The sequence below is a fragment of the Drosophila ananassae genome, assembly GCF_017639315.1.
Source record: "Drosophila ananassae strain 14024-0371.13 chromosome Y unlocalized genomic scaffold, ASM1763931v2 tig00000087, whole genome shotgun sequence".
NCBI classification, from domain to species: domain Eukaryota; kingdom Metazoa; phylum Arthropoda; class Insecta; order Diptera; family Drosophilidae; genus Drosophila; species Drosophila ananassae.
The window spans coordinates 746,187-768,437 of NW_025319052.1; the positions used below are offsets into that span (position 1 = coordinate 746,187).

A 22,251-nucleotide genomic window follows, 5' to 3' on the forward strand; every position below is an offset into this window, starting at 1 on the left:
TGCTTTCGTGATGCATAGAATTGGTGAGATTATGGAAACAACGAGCGCCGCACAGTGGCGCTGGATTTCAACACATGAAAACGTGGCGGATATGGCTTCGAAATTTATCGCCAAACCAAACCTGGAGCAGTGGTCCAGCGGACCGGCATTCCTTAAAAGGCCCAAAGACAAGTGGCCAAATCATCAACCAAGTCTTCCACCGGAAAACGATAATAACGAGCTCAAAAAGGTAGTTTTAGTAACCAAAGTATACAGACCAGTGCTTCTAAAGCTAAACTTTGAATCATTCTCAATCTGGAAACGACTTTATCGAGCCACAGCGACGTTCATCATGTACGTAAAAAACCTGAAAGCGAAATGTCGAGGAGAAACCATCACCAAAACGTTGTCAGATAAAATAATTATACAAGGAAAGAACCTACTTTATAAAGTAGCCCAAAACGAAGCATTCAAGGACGAATTAGATTCTCTCCAAAAAGACAACAACATTCAAAGGACCAGAAGGAACCAGATCTACGAGTGAAAATTCAGGAGCAAGTCAACAATCTGCTGGAAAAAGGCTACGCCATCGAGTTAAAAAATGAAGAAGTCTATCACAACCGTATTTGGTACCTTCCAATTTTCATAGCTCATAACCCCAACAAACCCAGTAAGATTCGACTTGTCTGGGATGCAGCAGCTAAATCTCATGGCGTCTCTTTAAATGACTTCATGCTTACTGGTCCGGATCTTTTACATCCACTGTCCGACGTTTTGATGGCATTCAGAGTCGGCAAGATAGCGGTCTGCGGTGATATAGCAGAAATGTTCCATCAGATAAGAATAAAGGAAAGCGACATTCATGTGCAGCGTTGCCTGTGGATCGACGAGCGAACGCAAAGTCCAAAGGAATACGTAATGAGAGCAATGTCGTTCGGAATATCTTGCGCCCCTTGTATAGCTCATTACGTCAGGGACAAAAATGCGGAGGACTTCAAGTTGCAGTACCCAAGAGCCTATGAAGCCATCACCCGAGCTCATTACGTCGACGATTATATAGACAGTCTAAACGACGAAGAGGAAGCTACTAAAGTGTCGAAGGCGGTCAAACTAATACATTCAGCTGGGGGTTTCCACATCAGAAACTGGACTTCCAATTCACCCGAAGTCTTAAACGCATTAAATGAAGAGTCAGCCCCAACACAGCCTAGAAAGGACTTAGGAGACACTGAGAAAGTCTTAGGTATGTTTTGGGATCCGGAGAGTGATACATTTAAATATATTTTCAGATTCGCAAAACTAAAAAGGAACGTACTAAGTGAGACGGTCCGCCCCACTAAAAGGGAAGCTCTACAGGTTCTGATGTCAATTTATGACCCCCTAGGATTTTTGTCATGCTATACTATTGGACTTAAAATTCTTCTACAAGAAACATGGCGATCAGGGATTGGATTGGACGACGAATTACCGGACCCTTCACAGAGTTGCTGGAAAAAATGGCTAAAAATACTATCACAAGCTAAGTCTGTACATATTCCACGACATTACTCACCATTGCTACATACCGCCGATAACGTCGAACTACATACCTTCGTCGATGCGAGCGAATACGGATATGCAGCTGTGTGCTACCTTCGCGTGATCAAAGGATTTGACATCACGACAAATCTAGTCATTGCTAAAAGTAAAGTTGCTCCCTTGAAACCGCTTTCGATACCACGAATGGAACTGCTCGCCGCCGTAGCCGGCGTCCGCCTGGCTCATAAAACATAACTCACACGGAACTTGAACATTGGCGAATGCACCTTTTGGACAGACTCCAAGACTGTCCTGTCATGGATGACTATGGATCCACGGAAATTCCATGCTTTCGTGATGCATAGAATTGGTGACATTATGGAAACAACGAGCGCCGCACAGTGGCGCTGGATTTCAACACATGAAAACGTGGCGGATATGGCTTCGAAATTTATCGCCAAACCAAACCTGGAGCAGTGGTCCAGCGGACCGGCATTCCTTAAAAGGCCCAAAGACCAGTGGCCAAATCATCAACCAAGTCTTCCACCGGAAAACGATAATAACGAGCTCAAAAAGGTAGTTTCAGTAACCAAAGTATACAGACCAGTACTTCTAAAGCTAAACTTTGAATCATTCTCAATCTGGAAACGACTTTATCGAGCCACAGCGACGTTCATCATGTACGTAAAAAACCTGAAAGCGAAATGTCGAGGAGAAACCATCACCAAAACGTTGTCAGATGAAATAATTATACAAGGAAAGAACCTACTTTATAAAGTAGCCCAAAACGAAGCATTCAAGGACGAATTAGATTCTCTCCAAAAAGACAACAACATTCAAAGGACCAGCGCGCTTATTGGGTTAAACATCTACCTAGACGATTGCGGCATAATTCGCACCCAAGGAAGGTCACAAACTATAAACCCGAACGACGACCAAATAGTACTACCAAAACGCCACCCGGTTACATATCTCATTGTCAAGCACTTTCACGAGAGCAACCACCATTTGCTGCATGAGGGAACTATAAACATAATCAGGAGTCAGTTCTTTATACCCCAGTACCGCGTGGTATACAAATCCGTCCGAAAAGGGTGCCAAAAATGTAAAAACAATACAGCAGCTCCAATAGCGCCGCAGATGGCCCCATTGCCAGCAGCCTCTGTTGGATCCTCTGTTCATTGATTTGACGAGCTGCGAACTCTGCTCTGTCACATGGGTGCTGTTATAAATTCACGGCCTTTATTGTCTCTTTCAGAGGATCCTGCAGGCCTTGATGTCCTAACGCCATCCCATTTTTTAACTGGTGGCCCGTCAGTCAGTTTTATCGAGCCTGATGTCACAAAGCTGAATTTCAACCGTATGGACAGCTGGCAGCGTGTGTCTTTCCTGCAGCAATCTTTCTGGGCCCGATGGAAGGAGGAGTATTTAAGCCTTCTTCAGCAGCGCTCCAAATGGCGTGCGTCCGGCCCTGCCATGGCTATTAACGATTTGGTGCTAGTCAAGGACGAGAACCCTATGAAATGGCCGTTGGCTAGAGTTCTGGATCTAGTCCCTGGTCGGGATGGAGTGCCTCGAGTGGCGGTGGTTAGAACCGCTTCTGGAACTACCAAGCGCGCAGTGACCAAGCTTTGCCTATTGCCCCTTAAGGATGAAGTTGAAGGACAGGCCTCAACTAGGGGGAGTATGTCGGGTCAGGCAGCAGCTACGGCATAAATTGGCATACATATAAATGTAATAACTATAGTTTTAGCATATAATCATTTTCTCATCGCTTTGTTAGTCGCCTCGGGCTCTTTATCTCAGTGCATACGCATTCTAAATCGGAGCTTTCTGTCGCTCCATTTCATATGCGAATAAATAAACATTTTTATAACGTTGTGAAACAAATAATTACCTTTTTATTATTTTGGATAAAAGTCATTGAAAAATCTCATTGAACAAACAACCTTCAATAGTTGAATTTTTATATTCCGTTCCCATGTCCGTAATGAACGTCTTTATTGGACAGTACTTTAGAATAAAATCTTCAAATATAGCTTTTGCTACTGTATTGGCACTTTTATTTGGTATTGGTATCGCTACCAGGTATTTGGTTAAATTGCATATGAGTGTTACTGCGTACTCGTTTCCATTGTTTGATTTTGGTAGTGGACCAACCGTATCCACCGTACCGTACCGAATTGAAAATAAAAAATTTTATTTAATACTTTATTTTTACTTTATAAGTTTCTAGAAAGAACTTTGTAGAAGGAAGCCTTTTTCACAAAACGCGGCGTAATCAATTTATAAAACACTCTTAGCGGCTAACTGTTTTACAAATTTAAACTTACCTTGTAAATACGGCAATACCTGGAAAACACCGATTTCGTCAAGTTTTTTCACTAATTTTTGTTTCCTCAATCATGACGTTGTCAAATACCGTTCGCTCGTAATGTGATCTTTCTCTAAGTACTTTCTTTTACTTTTTATACCCTTGCAGAGGGTATTATAATTTTGGTCAAAAGTGTGCAACGCAGTGAAGGAGACATCTCCGACCCTATAAAGTATATATATTCTTGAGTCGATATAAGCATGTCCGTCTGTCCGTCTGACCGTCTGTCCGTCTGTCTGTTTCTACGGAAACTAGTCTCTCAGTTTTAGAGCTATCGAGTTGAAACTTTACACATATCCTTCTTTCCTTTGAAGGCAGTATATAAGTCGGAACGACCGGGATCGGTCGACTATATCCTATAGCTGCCATATAACTGATTGATCGGAAATGCCATAACTTTGGTGTTTTTTAAGTTGGAAGGATGGGACTTTCAATGGATTCTAATTTAGGGAAGCATATACGATCACATACGATTCCAAATTTCATAAGGATCGGCCGTCTATGTCCTAAAGCTGCCATATAACTGATTGATCGGAAATGCCATAACTTCGTTGTTTTTCAAGTTAGAAGGATGGGATTTTCAATGGATGCCTCTTTGGGCAAAATAATTCGATATGCAAAACTTCATAAGGATCGGCTGACTATATACGATCCGTTATATATCTTATAATTTAAAATGCGTGGCGCCAACTAGCGGTCCTCGACTCAACTGCAAGGGTACATAAACTTCGGCTCCGCCCGAAGTTGGCTTTTCTTTCTTGTTCTTTATTATTTTTTATTACGGTCACCGGGTTGAGTAGCGCTACTCTTAATGATTTCAATATATAATTGCCCGTATTTTTAAAATTATCAATTGAAACATGTTCAAAGATATTTTTCCACGGTGCCACTTTAAATTGGCTGATTTTGTGCATACCGGCTTGCTTTTCAAGCCTTTGAAAGAATTGACCCAAGTCAAGGGTTCCATTAGTCAACAAATCGCTTACATTATATCTTGCTGTAATTTTCCTTCCGTGCTTAAATAAACACATATTGTTATTTACATGCAAGGTCACTACTTTACGTACTTCATCATTATTAATGACTTCATATATGTACGTTGGGCTTTGAAGCTTTTTCTACGGATTGCTTATGCAATTCTATTTTTTTCTTTTCCTGCGCTGGATTTTTGTCTACTTTGGTTTCTGGTAGTGACTTTCAGAATTTTAATATTTAAATGTATGTTTTTCAAGTCGGTGATTGTTATTCTCACGGTTGCCATTTTTGGTACAAATGTACCAAAACTGGTACATTTTTTATGCGTTGGTACATTGGATCACTTTTTTCATTTTGGTACATTTTCAATATGCCTGGTCTAGTTTTTTTTTCAAAAAATTTTATGTTCACACATATTATTTTAACAAATTATTATTATTGCGATGTTCTGTTCCACCAAGCAAATTTTGTATCAGTTAGAAATGGAACCATTACTAACACTGAAAAATATCGCATGCAGTCGATTTGCGATGTTCCGTCTCAAATTGAGAAAATATGTATGCGCCAACGTAAGGTCCATCACTACGTAAACAGTTATAAATTGTGAAATACATAAAATCTTTCGAGAACTTGAATTTGAAAAAAAAATTGTTTAAACAGTTTTTGAAGATTATACATAGTGATGTATAGGTAAGCTAATGTCTTTTGAAATACCGAGAAATACCGAGAAAAATTTGTGGTACATTTTTGCTCAAATTGGTACATTTTTTCAAAATTTTGGTACAAAAAATTTTTTTGGAATGGCAACCGTGGTTATTCTACACAGCGCATCGGCATAAAGAAAGCCCGCCGATAGAAAGACGGCGGGATTGGAGAAAGGTAACGGAGAGAAACGGAGGACCGAGGATTAATGGCAGGAAGCGAGAGTTGCAAGGAGTATCGGGCGCCTCAGGCACTTTATAAGGAGAGTCTATGGAGCAAATTGGGACCGAGTGAAAGACTCCCCGTGGGTAAGTCTGACATTCAAGTAGGAAAGTTTCCTTGGAGGAATTAGGAGTACAGGCTGAAGGACCCCCCGTTTCCTAAAGCGAGTGCGAAGGATCTGCGATCAGTAGCTTAAGGACCCCCTGTGGGTAAGTCCGGCGGCGGTACGCGAATCAGCCAAGTAGTAGAAGTCAGGACGGATCGGCCTGGCGTACGCCTTGTCGGTTCCTGACCAGTAAGACCAGGTGTGATAATGTGAAGCAAGGGATAGCCAGCTCGGGAACTCAAGCCCAACAGAGAAACCAAGCAGGGACATCCCGGGAAAGTCATTAGAATCCTGCTCCAGGCGCTGGGGCGTATGCACAGCGAAAGACCTGGAGATAAAGGAGACGTGACGCCAAAACCTCTGGCCTGCCATAGATCCGGCGGGGCGTATGCACGCAGGTGTTTGGAGGCGAGTGACGAACGCGACCGGGGTGTGGCCTGCGGGGTAGGTAGGCTCTTTGTGCCCTGATCCGGCCGCTAAGCAGCGAGAAGCCTATCCTGCCCGGCGTATGCCTGAGAGGTGAGCCACTCGGTCTGTTAACACGGATTAGGTGCTGGCCACGGCGAAAGGGCAATCCCAGCGAGCCAAAGATTCCGAAGGTCCACGGCACCCATAAAGGAGGAGCAGCAACAGCAGAGGCGACGACGAGGGAGCGACGGCGACGACGAGGAAGATCAGCGCAGAAGACAACAGCAACAACACAGGCGACCTGCCGGGCGCAAGCTTTGGGAGGGCGTGTGTATTGGCACCAACCCGGAGCGGGGATCGGGGATCAACGGGAGAGCGAGTGGTCGGTCGGCTGAGCCAAACAGCCGATGAGATTCTCTTATTCTTTGTAAAGTAAAGACAATAAAGGGGATTTGATTGAAACGAAGCATTCCGTGTTATTTCTGGGCTCGGGCAATCACGTCGAATCTATAAATTCGGTGGAACGTACCCTCAACCTCTGTGAGCTTGTCCCGGCGTTTGTTGCGAACAAAATATAGCAAAAACCGTTCGTTAAACCTCGCGCCCAAACTACGTGATTGCTTTAGAGTCTAGGAGTCACACAGCTTCAAGATGGGGAAGAAGAATTGGATTTACCCGCTTCGCAAAGAAGAGTTGTGCGAAGTGTGCAGAGAGCTCGGTCCAGCGGATGGGACTGTAGAGATCATGAGGGCACTTGTTGCAAGGTGGGTCGACGAGACGAAGGACGACGAAGTGATGGCGATCACGCGTGGATTCGAGGAGAAATACGCGCAGAGGTCCACGCCGAGGCCGAGAGCGGTGAGCGAATCGGAAAAGCTAATTCAAAGTCTGGCAGTGCCAGAAATGAAGAGTATAATGATCATGGAGCCACAAGTGCGGAAGCCAGTCCCGGTACAGGTTGACTACGCAAAAGTGGCGAAACAAGTCCGAGAGTGGTCGTTCCGATTCGATGGAACAGGAGATCATCTCGAGTTCGTGGACCGAGTAGCATGGTCCGCCAAAATCCCGCGGGCGATTCCAGGGCAGAGCGCAAAAATGGTTCTTAATGAACGATGCGGAGTGGCCCACATGGAAGGAGTTCAGAAGGAGCTTCGAGGCCTTTTTCCTGCCAAAAGGATACTTTGAGAAACTGGCAGACCAGGTTCGGCAGCGGAAACAGCAACGAGGAGAACCGTTCAAAGAATATATGGTGGACCTTCAGAACCAAAGAATATATGGTGGTCCCTCCCGCACCATAAGCCACCGGAGCAACAGAGCCCTCCAGGACAGGGGTGGGGGCAGAGATGGCAGCCTGAGGAGCATCGCCAAATGCCACAGCAACAGCAGCCGAGCCAGCAATGGACAGGCCCAAGGCAACAGCAGCCGAGCCAGCAATGGACAGGCCAAAGGCAACAGCAGCCGAGTCAACGATGGGCAGCAAACCAAAGTCAAAGGCAGCCGAACATGCAGTGGGCAGCGACGTCTAGACAGGGACATGTAGAAAACCCAGCACAGGCATGCAACAGGTGCGGAGGATAGGCCATTGGGCCAGCGGGTGCAGGAACCTCAGAATTTTGTTTTGCAGGATGTGCGGCGCAGTAGGGGTGAGAAGCACAGAATGCTGCCAGCGGAGGAAGAGGAAGGCGGAGATCGCGAGGTGCTGCCTCTCAAAACTAGTTGGAGGATTAACAGGAGACAGAAGTGCAGAAGTGAGGGCCGGGCAACGGCTAGCTTCATTTCAGAAAAGCTAGTAGAGGACCCGGGAACATAACCCAGCATAGAATCACGATGAAGGACGACATCCCAATAAAACAAAGGTATTACCCAAAGAACCCCAAAATACAGGGGAAAATCAATGAAAAGGTGGAAGAGCGGCTGGAGAAGGGATGCATCGAGCCTTCCAATAGCACATAAAAGTTCACCCATTGTCATGGTGAGGAAAAAGACAGGTCAATGGAGAATGTGCGTGGATTTCCGACAAATAAACGCAAAGTCAGTAAAAGATGCGTACCCTATACCAAGAATAAACTTCATATTGGAACAATTGAGGAAGGCAAAATTTTTCAGCAGCCTGGACCTTAAGGATGGCTATTGGCAATTCCCACTTGAGGAAGAGAGCAGGAAATACACGGCCTTTACTGTACCAGGGAAAGGTCTGTACCAGTGGTCTGTACCAAGGTACTTCTGGCCAGGGATGCAAAGGACCGTAAGGAACTATGTCAGGAAATGCGAGACATGCATGCTGTATTAACCGAGCCAGATGCAGGCCTCAGGGAAAATGCTGACACAGGTCCCAGAGGAGCCGTGGGCGACGGTATGTGCGGACTTCGTGGGACCGTTGCCGAGGTCCAAGCATGGGAACACCATGCTACTAATGATGATCGATCATTTTTCAAAATGGAAAGCCACAACAGAGACGCTGCAGAAGGCAATCGGCGAAAGGATTATCGCTAGATAAGGGGTGCCAAAGGTGATGGTGACGGACAATGGAGTTCAGTTCACCAGTAGGAGCTTCAAGAAATTCCTCGAGGAGCTCGGAGTTCGTCATCAGTTCACCGCACAATACACGCCGCAGGACGGTGAAGACGATGATCGCCCAGTTTGCAGGTAAGGACCAAAGGACATGGGACGAGGACTGGCCAGAATTGATTCTAGCGGTGAACTCGAGCGTGTCGGACTCCATGGGATACTCACCTTGCTTCATAACCCAAGGCAGAGAGCCAAGAATGCCGAAAGCAATATTCGACAAAGGGGCATTGGGGACAGGAGAAGCACAAGCCACTCCCTCAGAAAATGCAGAAAAATTGCAGGAAGTGTTCGATCTGGTGCGGAGGAACATGGAGCGCGCGGTGCAGGAGCAAGCCCGGCACAACAACCTCAGGATGCGGGAGTGGAGCCCAAATATCGGCGACACGGTGTCGCCGACAAAAGAGCACCATTTATCGAAAGCGGCCGAAGGTTTCGCGGCGAAGTTAGCGCCAAAGAACGACGGGCCGTACACGGTGATGAACTTTGTGTCGCCACGAAGAAAGAGAAAAGGGCACTCGTAAGTGAGCTAAAAGCCCAAGTGGAGGAGTCGGCACCACAGGCGTAGGGCAGAAAAAGGAGAATGTACAATCACCAATAATGTCAACAAAAAAAAAAAAGGGAGAAGAGAAAGAAACTGCAGAATACACACACAATCACGGAATTACACGAACAACCGGAGAAAGGAGGAGACCTACAACGGGAGCATGGAAGATTAGAAAAGAACCGTAAGAACGGATCTATTCCAGGCGGCAGGCCTATAAAAGGCAGCGGTGGACACCGGCCGGCCTTCTTTTTTTCTACAAGACGACCATGCGCTAGACGGACGCCGTCATCACACGCATCGCCGATGGTCTCTTCCGATGAGAGTGACCTAGAGATCCTGGACTTGCCAGGATGGGACGTCTGGCGGCTCCAGGCCACGAGGAGGGTCCTCCGGGTGATGGCCCAAGGGGCCAACGGAGTAAGAGCAATCCCGGTGGGCAAAGCCAGAGTGGAGGAGGAGGACCACCGGCCCAGTTTGGAGCTGCAGGCGCTGCGCAGGAGACGGAGGAGGAGCCAGGACCGGAGGGAGGCGGACGCCACCCTGGCGCTGGCAAAGGCCAGAGGAAGGTTGGCCGCGGAGATGGCCAAGGAAGCTGTCCGACGTTGGAAGGCGGAGGCAGCTTCGGGGCGAGCTGCAATGCTCCGAAGAGCGGCGCGCCGGAGATGCCAGCGGAGCAGGGCCACTCGGCGGGTCCGGTGGGCCAGGAAGGAGGCGCTGGACCCGAAGATAAGGAGGATGACCGAAAGTGGCAACCGGCGAGGCCACCCACCCCGCACCCGCAGGAGCCGAAGGAGAAGGAAGACCAGGATGGGTGTGGCCAGCCCCGAAGGAGAGGCCGAGGCTGGAGAAGCAGGTTTCCTGCCCGAAAAAGAGGCCTCCTAGGCCGGTGCTCAAAAGAGCGGAGTCGGCAGGAGACGGAGGAGCGGTGCCCGGGCACAACTGGCCGCCAGAGCTGCGGAAGAAAGTGGAGGAAGAGGCCAGGAGGAAGAGGAAGAAGACGGGACGGTGGAGCGTGGTCTGGCAGGTGGGGCAGGGGAGTTTTCGGGTGCGCGGAGGACAGAGCGGAATATGCGTCACCCGAAAACTATAACACAAACAAAAAAAAAATTATATAATAAAGAATTGCAAAACGAAACAATTACAAAAAAAAGGAACACTAAAAAAAAAAGCAAAAATAAATATATATATATTAGAAAGAAATATTAAAAAAAAAATATATTAGAAAAATAAAAATATAAAAATATGCATGAAAAAAAATATATCAAAATATATCAAAACAAAAGAAATTTAAAAAAAAAAATTGAAAATAAAAAAAACAAGAAAGGAAAGCTAAATTCGGGCGGAGCCGAAGTTGATATACCCTTGCAGTTCAGTCGCAGTCCGCTAGGTGGCGCCACGCATCTTATATTATTAGATATATAGCGGATCGTATATAGTCGGCCGATCCTTATGAAAATTGGCAGATCAGATTGCTTTTCCCAAAATAGAATCTGTACCAAATCCCATCTTTCTAACTTAAAAAACACCAAAGTTATGTCAATTTCGATCGTTCTATGACAGCTATAGGATATAGTCGGCCGATCCTTATGGAATTTTGTACACAAGATATTTTGGTCAAATATAACACGTGTGGAAAGTCTCAACTCTCTAACTTAAAAAACACCAAAGTTATGGCATTTCCGATCAATCAGTTATATGGCAGCTATAGGATATAGTCGACCGATCCCGGCCGTTCCGACTTATATACTACCTGCAAGGAAAAGAAGGATGTGTGCAAAGTTTCAACTCGATAGCTCTAAAACTGAGAGACTAGTTTGCGTAGAAACCGACAGACAGACGGACAGACAGACAGACGGACAGACGGACATGCTTATATCGACTCAGGAGGTGATCCTGATCAAGAATATATATACTTTATGGGGTCGGAGATGTCTCCTTCACTGCGTTGCACACTTTTGACCAAAATTATAATACCCTCTGCAAGGGTATAAATATGCATGGAAAATAAATATAAAAAAAAATATATATAAGAAAAGAGGAAAAAATGGAAAAGATACTAGAAAATTATTAAAGGAAAAAAATATATATGTCGGGAAACAGTAGAATTCAAGGACAGAGACAAGAACAGAGTTGCCGCGAAGTTCTAAATTCGGGGAATATAGAATTCATGCGAAAGGCATAGCAGCAGAGACGATGGTAGTATCTGCTGGTGAGTGAGGTCCGCTCACGAGTTACCAGAAGTTTTAAGGGATGAAAGGGATGACGACAGAGGCTAAGCTTGAGAGAAGGCTAAGAGAGAGAAGGTTGAGAGAAATGATCGATGAGAGAAAATGAGTCAGTCGAGTGATGGTAACGAACGTGAGCGGAACTTGCTGTGCTGCCGCATCGATTTTATCAAGTGAAAATGGAAGAAACTACTGGACATACTACAGGGATTACTGCTCTTACTACATATATAAGAAAATAATACGGGGAAAAAAAATTAAAATAACAAAATATATGGTTCAAAAGTATATATTCTTATATGAAAAAAGATGAGGGAGAAAATATACATCGGGAAAAAACTGTACATACAACAGCATATAGGGAAATGGAAGGGGAACGACCCTAACATCACCCGAAGAAGGGGGAAGTGGATAAGGGTATCCACACACAAATTATGCACACACAAGGAAAAAAAAAACACGAACAAACAAACATGAAGCTGGAAGCTGAAGCTTCTGTCGTTTCCGAAGAAGGGGGGAAGTTTTTTTTTTTTTTTTTTATTAAACTTTGCTTTTATTTATTGGATCTTCTCTTAATTTTGAGACTAACAATAAGTTTTCAAATCTTAACATTAACATTTAACTAACAGTAGACTAAGACTGCATTCTGGTTGCGCGTTCCTCAAGACGGTCGCTGGGTGGGTAGGTCATTGCGACGAAGTCGTGATTGGTTGCTCAACCTTGTTAGACCTCTCGCCAGGTGGTTAGGGTGCGACAATAGCTTGCTAAAGTACTTTTCCTTCTGTTCTGCGATCACATCTTTGACTGGAAGAATGTTTAAGTCGCGATGTATGTTTTCGTTGCGAACGTACCACGGTGCCCCGGTGATGGTTCTCAAGATCTTCGACTGAGCTCGCTGGACTATGTCAATATTGCTATTGCTGGCATTTCCCCATAACTGGGAGCCGTACATCCATATAGGTTTAAGTACCAAATTATACAGCAGGACTTTATATTTAAGGCAAAGGGGAGACTTTTAGCTTTAGGTGGGTTCTTTTAGCTTCTATGTGCCGACGCCATGTGAGTCTTCTATCGAGGTGTACTCCTAGATATGTTACCTCGTTTGCTTGCGGGAGTAGGGTGTTGTTTAGCGTAAGGGGCGGGCAGTTTTGCCTATTCAAGGTGAACGTAACGTGCTTGCATTTTTGTTCGTTTACTTTAATTCGCCAGTCTGATAGCCATTTTTCAACATCCACCAGATGAAGAGCTAGCTGCGCAGTTGCTTGCATCGGGCATTTTGAGCGGTTAAGAATAGCTGTATCATCAGCAAACGTAGATGTTGTTAGTCGTGTGCTTGTCGGGATGTCTGCTGTGTAGAGAACGTATAATGTTGGTCCGAGTACACTTCCTTGAGGAACTCCGGCTCCAACAGTGAATTCGTCAGATATATCTGTGTTGCACCTCACAGCAAATTTTCTGTCGTAAAGGTAAGACTCTAAAAGCTTGTGGGTATTACAAGGGAGCATTGTCTTGATCTTGTACATTAGACCTTCTAGTCAGACTCTATCAAATGCTTGAGAGACATCTAGAAATATTGCGGTACAGTACTCGCGTTTTTCGAATGCATTCCGAATTTCTGCTGTTATCCGGTTGACCTGCTCAATTGTTCCGTGCTTTTCACGAAACCCAAACTGATGTGACGGGATTCCTTCCTGGATCCTTAGGTATGTGTTTATTCGAGTCAGAATGCATTTCTCAAAGAGTTTAGATAAGCATGAAAGTAGGCTTATAGGTCTATACGACGTGGGAATTGTGTGGTCTTTTCCCGGCTTTGCTATCATTATTATAATTGACTTTTTCCATCTCGCTGGAAAGTGGCCAAGTTTTGCGATGGCATTGAAGAGCTGGGTGATAGTGCAGACGGCGCAATATGGAAGCTCAATGATCATTTTGGGAGTTATGAGGTCGCAGCCTGGTGATTTTTTCGGATTTAGTTGGTTTTTGATGATATTAGCGATTTCGTTTGGGCGAAACTCGATTGGTTCATGTTGAAGCTGAGGCTCATATGGTAAAGTCGGCAAAGTAAAGGCACTAGTGGCCGGATTTGGTTAGAAGATATTTTTGAGGTGATTGGCAAGCGTGCTAGCTCTGTCTGCATCGCTGCGCGCCCAGCCTCCTGTGGGATTTCTAATAGGCATCACGGTTTCTTTCGGTGAGCTTAGAGTTGGGTGAGCTCTCCAAAGTGAGTGTTTTGTACTAGAAGTTGACAATTGCTCTACATAGCGGCGGTGGACATAATCTTCTTCTTGCTGTAGGGCTTTAGTAAGTTGACGTGAGGCATGTCTAAAGCTTTGCTTAGCAGATAGCGATCTGTGGAATTGCCACTCGCGACGTAAACGCCGCTTTTCGAGGACGAGCTGTTTGATTTGTAGATTTGTCTTTTTATTGCTTTCTGTATTTATAGTTTGCGATGTTGAGGCTCGAGCTGCAGAGACGAGTACAGACTCAAGTGAATTAACAAAGCTGTCTACGTTGGCTTCATCGTGGAGATGAGGACTTAGCTCAATGTGTGAGCTGATATATTTTCTGTACTTAACCCAATTGGTTTTCTGTGAGGTCAATTTTAATGGTTGTTCCAATGTTCCTGGATGTCGCAGTAGAATAAACAGGACAGGCGAGTGATCAGATGAGAGATCCGATAGGCAATTGGCGCTTATCAGATTTTTAGGGATGTTTTTGGTAATCGCAAAGTCTATTAAATCTGGTAGTTTCCTTGGGTCTGCCGGCCAATATGTTGGTGTGCCAGAAGAAACATAGTCGAGCTTGTTCTTGGCTTTGATAATTGCATTATAGAGCTGCTTCCCTTTTGGAGTCACGAGACGGGATCCCCAGTGTGTGTGCTTGGCATTGTAGTCTCCTGCTGCTATGAAGTGGTCTCCAAGTGTGTTGAAAAACTGCTTAAACTCATCTTCAGCTATATTGAAGCGAGGGGGGCAGTATACGGCGGCTAGTGTAAGTTGGTTGCCAGTATTTAGTTGTATATTTATAGATGTGGCCTGTAGGTAGTTTTTAGCAAATTTGTTTTGATAGTGGTGCTTTATGCTACTTCTGATTCGAATTCCAGTCCCACCATGTGCTTTACCATCTGGATGATTTGTTCCGTAGAATGAATATCCTCGTAGTTGAAAATTGTATTTGTTTGTGAGGTGTGTTTCCGAAAGCAGCATTACATCGATATGATTGTCGAGTAGGAATTGAGCTAACTCAAGTTTATGTTGCGAAACGCCGTTAGCGTTCCACGTAGATATCCGTAGGAAAGCCATTATTTGGATTGTTGTGAAACCAGCATTTGAATCAATAGATTTTTGTTTCGCATTAAATCTTGCATAGTTGTGCGCATAAACGACATAAATTCCGTCAGGCTTTGTTGTAGGCTGCATATCATAGCTTCAAAGTTGCTTTTTGGCTGCTCTGTTGGTTGATGTTGCTGAGCCGTGTTCGGTTCTTGATATGCTAATTGCAGAAATGAGCTTCTTGAGGCAGGTGTCGCCGGTCCTGATTTTAAGGCGCTTGCGTATGTCACATTTTTGTCAACGTTAATGGGTCCTAGTGAGGATCTGGCTGCAGTCGAGAAGAAGACTTCAGGGTTTGATCTGGACGCCGTGAACTGTCCATTTTGGGTGCGGGCAGCTATTCCTTTCTGGTGGATGCGACTTTTCAGCTCCTTATAGACTGGGCATCCTCTATAATTAACAGTGTGGTTGCCACCGCAGTTGCCGCACTTTTTCGAGTTGCTGTCATCTTTGCTCGCTGGGCAGTGTGCGGAGTCATGAAGCTCTCCGCAAACTACACACACCGGGCGCAGTTTACAGTATGACCTTGTGTGGCCATATTCCTGGCAGTTCGCACATTGTACCGGGCCATTGCGTTTGTGCGGTTCCTCAACTGTAATTCTGCGGTGCAGCAGGTACTGAAGATTGTATATTGGGTGCACTTCGTATTTCTTCAGGAGCTTGTTTTCTGGTTCGAGCTCAACCTTAAAGAGTGGCTGCGGCTTTCTATCCCTGTTAAGGATATTAAAGACTGTCTTGGCGCTAAAACCCTTCTCCTGTAGCGCCTTTTTTATCTCTACAGGCGTTACTTCGGCTCTATGCCCTTAAGTACGACTTGCAGGCCCTTGCTGCTTTTTAGCTGATATGTGTAAAAGTTCTTTTTATTCTGGGTTAGATATTTTGATAATACTCTGTAGTTATCTTCAGACTTCATTTGAACTTTTGTTTCTTGAATGTTGCCCTTTACAAGGGGTATTATGTGGAAGTTATCCTTACCAATAAGCTCAATAATTTTGTTGACAAGAACATTGGAACTTTTTTCGCGTATATAGATAGGCGGAGGTTTTGGCTTCCTTTTCTCAACTTCAGTGGATTCGCCCGCCTCCACCTCATCGGCGTCTGCCAAGATTTTAAATCGGTTTGAGTTAATGGGCGTTCCTTTTGCTGCTAGGCTAGCATTGCCATGGGTTATTTTGCGTTTGGAATTGAGGGGGCTCAGCTTCCTTTTGATTTGGATGTAGCGATCCATGCCAGTCTGCACAGCCGGCTTAATATAGTCATTGCCAAATATTACTATTTGCGCTGCTAGCTGATGACGTCGTTAAACGCGCTGTCGATACAGTTGCGGTTGTTGTTGTTGTTACTGTTGACGTTGTCAAAGAAATTGAGGTGCTAGTTACTGCACTCTTTGGCTGCAAAGACATCGATGGTATCGAGGGGGAGCAGGAACGCGCTCTCTCGCTCTCTACGTTTAAGAATTCGGTCAAGTTGGGGGTAATTGACCGCGCTTGATCAGAGCTTGCATCGTTTTCGGTTGCTTTAAAAGAGAAGTACGCGTTGTTTCTTTGTAGTGAGAGCCGTCTCTCGTCTTGCTCACGTTGACGTTGTGTGCGAACGTCGTTTAAGCTCATTGCAGTCGAGATTGATTTAGTTTGAGTTTTAATTAATTAATTAATTAATCAATATAAACATTAGAGATTTCATCGCAAAAAGCGTCTTTTCGCGTTATTGTAGATTTCTTAGACCAGTCACTGCACTTTTATGATTTTATTGAATATTTTTTCCCGGGGCACAATAAAAAAACACGTCTGCATGCGACGACAGTCGGCCGAAAATGTAAGGAAGTGTAAGGAGATTAAATCTCCCACACGCCAAGACAGGTGACAACAGGGGCATCAGCGGGGGAGAGAGAACAGCCAGCGCGGCTGTGTTTAGAAATACGGAAGAAGAGAAAGGCATCAGGGGCAGACGGCATGCGGGGGCAGCAGCGGGGGCGGGGGAGCCGGCACGGCGGCGCGCACGAAAGAAGGCGAAAGAGGAATCACAGTGGAACGTAACGGTCCCGGCCGGGCCTCCGCGGCCGCGCTCGAAGGTCATAGGAAACAGCGGGGTCGGCGGGGAACGAAGCAGCCGGCGACTGCGCAGCTGTGTTTAGAAAAGGCACAAAACACAAAGCATTTGGAATGACCAGGGGGCGGTCGCGGGGTATCTGGACGAAGTCCGATGACCGGCACAAAAACAATGCGGATCGGAGGCCCAAGCAGGGCAATCATGTGGGGGCAATAAAGAAAGCCCGCCGATAGAAAGACGGCGGGATTGGATAACGTTAACGGAGAGAAACGGAGGACCAAGGATTAACGGCAGGAAGCGAGAGTTGCAAGGAGTAACGGGCGCCTCAGGCACTATATAAGGAGGGCCAATGGAGCAAATCGGGACCGAGTCTTCTAGGGAAGCTGGAAGAGTTGAGTGAACTCAACTCTTGACCCCCCGTGGGTAAGTCTGACATTCAAGTAGGAAAGTTTCCTTGGAGGAATTAGGAGTACAGGCTGAAGGACCCCCCGTGGGTAAGTCCGACAGTCTTAAGTGCGGGCTATTAAGGTGAGTGAGCGAGGATCTGCGACAAATAGCTTAAGGACCCCCTGAGGGTAAGTCCGGCGGCGGTACGCGAATCAAGCAAGGAGCAAGGGTAAAGGATCAAGGATCCGCGGCAAAACATTTTAACATTTTTATTTACATTTTTGTTTGTTGCTAACAAAATGTAGAAAAACAGTTCGATACATCGTGTTAGTTTGGAACTGGGATTTATCATTGAAAATAAATAGGTAAGTGCACTGTGGTCTGTTTTGACAGTGAAGTGTCTACCATAAATATATGGTCTGAAGTATATTATTGCCCAATGAATAATAACCATTCGAATTTTACATTTTTCCTACATAATCTTGTTATGTGACGGGAGTATTCTGCAAAATTCTTTATGAAACGTCTGTAATAATTGCAATCCTGTGGGACCGGGTAATTTTGAATGACGTATTTTTTGTCGTCAGGCAAGATTCCTTTATTTGTGCATTTATAACCTAGAAAGGTGACTTCATGCATGAAAAATGAACATTATTCGGGATGTAACTTTAGGTCGTGGTTTCTACATTTCTCGAAAACATCAGTTACGCTCTTGAGCATGTGGTTTTCGGAGCAACCTATGACTATTAAGGCTTCCATGTAAAGAAATGCTTGCGAAGGTTCGATGCAGAGAATGCATGCGAATGCAGAGAAAGCTATAGTCATCATTCTCTGAAAGGAGTTTGGAGCTATTTTTAAACCTAATGGTAATCGCGTGAAACGATATGAACCATTGTTCGTTGAAAAGGATGTTATATCTCGTGAATTTTTTTCGAGGGAGTGACTTTTTTGGTACTAGCAAAAGTGGCCTATTATAAGGTGATACAGAGGGTTCTACTATTTTATCATTAATGAGATTTTGGTTATGTATTCTTAAATATTTATATTTAAATATATATTTATGTTATGTATATGTCGTAGAATGGTTAGTTTGTCCATTGTACATGTGCGTACAGCTTTGGTGTGGCGACAGATTGTCTAGTAGTTGTGCGTCGTGTGCGTACAGCTTTGGTGTGGCGACACATTGTCTAGTAGTTGTAGAATGCACAGCAGCTGAAAGGGAAAAAGGGACACACTCTGCTGCTGAGCATGGTCTGATCGGAGAGCGCGGACTGAATGCAAGAAACAGAGATGGCAATAGACTTTGCAGAAATGATGAAATGAGAAACAACTCTGTGTTACGCAGGTCAGTTTGGAAGCGTCTCTTGCAACGAGCAGAACTTGCTGTGCAAACTTTCTGAAAGCATGGAAACTTTGGAGGGATCTCCGTCATCAGAAGTGGGATCTGCTTTGCCTACTGATCGTGCCACCGATCCGTATTTGTCGGCGTTGGAGCTGCAAAACCGCAACCTACTTGAAATCATCAAAAACATGCAGACAACAAAATCCACAGCGGCAGCAACATGACTGGACTGAAGGATCGGTCAAGCGTTAAATGCTTTAAGTGCGACGAATTGGGACATTTTGCATCTGCTTGTCCAAAAGGCCGAACATATGAGAAGCGGGTAGATATCTGCACAGTAGCTCCACCGACTGGAATAATAAGGGCATCCGGTGAGTCTATTCCATTTTGTTTTGATTCGGGTGCTGAATGCTCCTTAGTGAAGGAAAGCGTCGTGGATAAATTTAAGGGAAAAAGAATAAATAACATTGTAAAACTTAACGGTGTAAGTAATGATTCCATTTGTAGTACTCAGCAAGTATTATGTAATATAAATATTGAACAATACTGCTTTGAAATTTTGTAACACGTAATTATGGATAAGTATCTGAAATACGATGTGTTGGTTGGTCGTGAAATCCTTAGCTTGGGCTTTGGAGTAACAATAGACGCCGAAAAATTCCAAATTTATAAAACAATAAGGGTAGATGTTTTGACTGTAACTGATTACAAAGATATTTTAAATGCTGATATTGATTTAGTCGAATCCGATAAAATGGCCTTAACAAATATCCTAAAGTGTTACTCTGATTGGTTTATCAGCGGTATTCCAAAAACTCGAGTCTCGACAGGGCAGTTAGAAATTAATCTAATAGATCCACTAAAGACGGTGCAACGACGTCCTTACAGGCTAAGTGAAGAAGAGAAAAACCATGTGCGTTGTAAAATTAATGAATTATTGAAAGCTAATGTTATTCGTCCAAGTTCCTCACCTTTCGCTAGCCCTATGATGTTGGTAAAGAAGAAAAACGGCACAGATCGTCTTTGTGTGGACTATAGGATATTAAATGAGAACACCGTTGCTGATAGGTATCCGTTGCCCCTTATCGCAGACCAGATTGCCAGGCTTCGCGGTGCCAAATATTTTTCGAGCTTAGATATGGCTAGTGGCTTCTACCAAATTCCAGTACATGAAAATTCAATTGAGCGAACAGCGTTTGTAACGCCAGAAGGGCAGTAGGAGTTTTTGACCATGCCTTTTGGCTTGAAAAATTCACCTTCTGTGTTCCAGAGGGCCATAATAAGGGCATTAGGAACCCTAGCACACACATATGCTATCGTTTATATTGATGATGTGTTGGTTATAGCCGAAACCAAAGAAGAGGCGTTTGAACGATTGCGTACTGTGCTAGAAACACTAAGTAAGGCCGGATTTTCGTTTAATGTAACTAAGTGCTCCTTTCTTAAAACTCGTATAGAGTATCTGGGGTTCGAAATAAGCAACGGGGAAATTAGGCCAAACGCACGTAAAATAAAAGCATTAATTGATTTACCCCCTCCACAATCTGTGTCGCAATTACGACAATTTATTGGATTGGCTTCATATTTCAGACAGTTCGTTCCAAAATTTTGGGAAACGCTTAAGCCTTTGTATCACCTAACGTCAAAGAAGATTGCAACTTTCACCTGGCAACCAGACCACGAGCAAATACGAACTAAAATCATATCAGTGTTGACACAGGCCCCCGTTTTGATCATATTCGACCCGCAATACGCAATAGAGTTGCACACTGACGCCAGTTCAATCGGATATGGAGCTATATTATTGCACAAAATTGACAAAAAACCCCATGTCGTCGAGTATTATAGTAAATGTACGTCTCCTGCCGAGTCTAAATACCATTCTTATGAATTAGAGACGCTAGCGGTTGTTAACAGTGTCCGATATTTCCGCCATTACTTGCAAGGACGTAAATTTGTCATATATACAGATTGCAATTCTTTGAAGGCCAGTCGCACAAAACTTTATTTAACGCCGAGGGTACATAGGTGGTGGGGATTTCTGCAATCGTTTGAGTTCGACTTAGAATACAGAAAGGGTGAACGAATGGCGCACGTAGATTGTCTATCTCGGAATCCAGTGCCTGAGAAAAATAATGATCAAAATAAAATACCTGTGGAAAATAGTGGTCAGAATAGGATACCTGAGAAGCGAATACATCTGACTGAGGTAACCGACAATTGGTTAATTTCGGAACAACAGCGTGATAGCGAGATTTTAGAAATATCAACTAAATTAAGAAATAATGAATTACCAGATAATTTAGATAAAACCTATGAATTACGTAAAGGTATTTTGCATAGAAAAATACAGCGAAATGGTAAAACTAAATGTCTACCGGTAATTCCAAGGTCATTTCGGTGGGCAATTATCAATCCTGTCCACGAATCAATAATGCATTTGGGTTGGGAAAAGACATTGGATAAGGTTTATAGCTATTATTGGTTTAAAAACATGTCAAAATATGTGCGTCGGTTCGTAGAAAACTGTATCACTTGTAAATTGTCGAAGCCACCTGTAGGTAAAGTGCAGGCAGAGTTACATTCTATTCCTAAAATAGATATTCCGTGGCACACTGTACATATTGACATAACAGGAAAATTGAGTGGTAAAAACGACTTAAAAGAATATGTTATTGTCTTAATAGACGCATTTACAAAATTTGTATATTTTTACCACACTTTGAAAATAGATACGGAAAGTTGTGTTAAGGCCGTAAGATCAGTTGTCTCTTTATTTGGCTTGCCTACCCGTATTATAGCGGATCAAGGTCGTTGTTTTGCAAGTTCAGATTTTCGTAAGTTTTGTTATTCTCAAAAAATTAATTTGCATTTAATTGCCACCGCACAGTGGCCGAAATGGCCGATTTTTTTGCATAAAATCCAATAATGATCCTACAGAGTTGTAACTTGGCACATTTGATAATAAGATCACCAAAAAATTATAGCCAAAATTTGAATTCGATCTGGCCATGCCCACACTTGCCGCCCCCAAATCCATAAATTCGAACAAACCCCATGTAAGCATGGATAGTAAAAGAAGTACATTTCATATATATTGTTGTTAAATTTATTATTGTTTTTAATCTGATAACTATAAAATATTATTATGCCTGTTTTTTTAACTTTCTTCCGCATCCAGTTCGAATAAGAATGAATTATTTGAGTCGGAACTGGAGTTGTTTTGTTCATCTTCAGTCGTATTACAGCTGGTTAAATTTGAAGGAATTATAGGGATTTCCAAAAGTTCAATAACTTCGTGTGGTAGATTTTTACTTTTATTTTTCTTTAATCTTTTGTTCAGATGTAGGCTGGACAATAAAGGATCAGAGGAGTCCATGGACCTTTGGAACACATCCATTATGTTGTTCAGCCTCGAATTCTGTCTTGCGTGAGATCGCCTATAAATCTTTAGACGTTTACCTCCATGTTCATAGCTCATTTGTGGTCTTCCCCGTTTCACATTTTGGATGCTTGAAGG

The 22,251-nt window shown here is 44.0% G+C and overlaps 1 protein-coding gene across 1 annotated transcript; it reads left to right on the top strand.

Moving 5' to 3' along the window:
• Positions 1-9,746: 9,746 nt before the first annotated feature.
• Positions 9,747-10,486, top strand: LOC123258155 (collagen alpha-1(I) chain-like). Its single transcript, XM_044718032.1, has 2 exons — positions 9,747-10,207; positions 10,279-10,486. Exons 1-2 carry the CDS (start codon positions 9,747-9,749, stop codon positions 10,484-10,486), a joined length of 669 nt encoding a protein of 222 aa, XP_044573967.1.
• Positions 10,487-22,251: the final 11,765 nt, after the last annotated feature.

Bases quoted from the DNA above. Each gene is read 5' to 3' on its own strand.
- LOC123258155 (XM_044718032.1), top strand. From the start codon at position 9,747: ATGGGACGTCTGGCGGCTCCAGGCCACGAGGAGGGTCCTCCGGGTGAT. The intron at 10,208-10,278 runs GTGTGGCCAGCC...GAGGCCTCCTAG, and splicing joins GAGAAGGAAGACCAGGATGG to GCCGGTGCTCAAAAGAGCGG.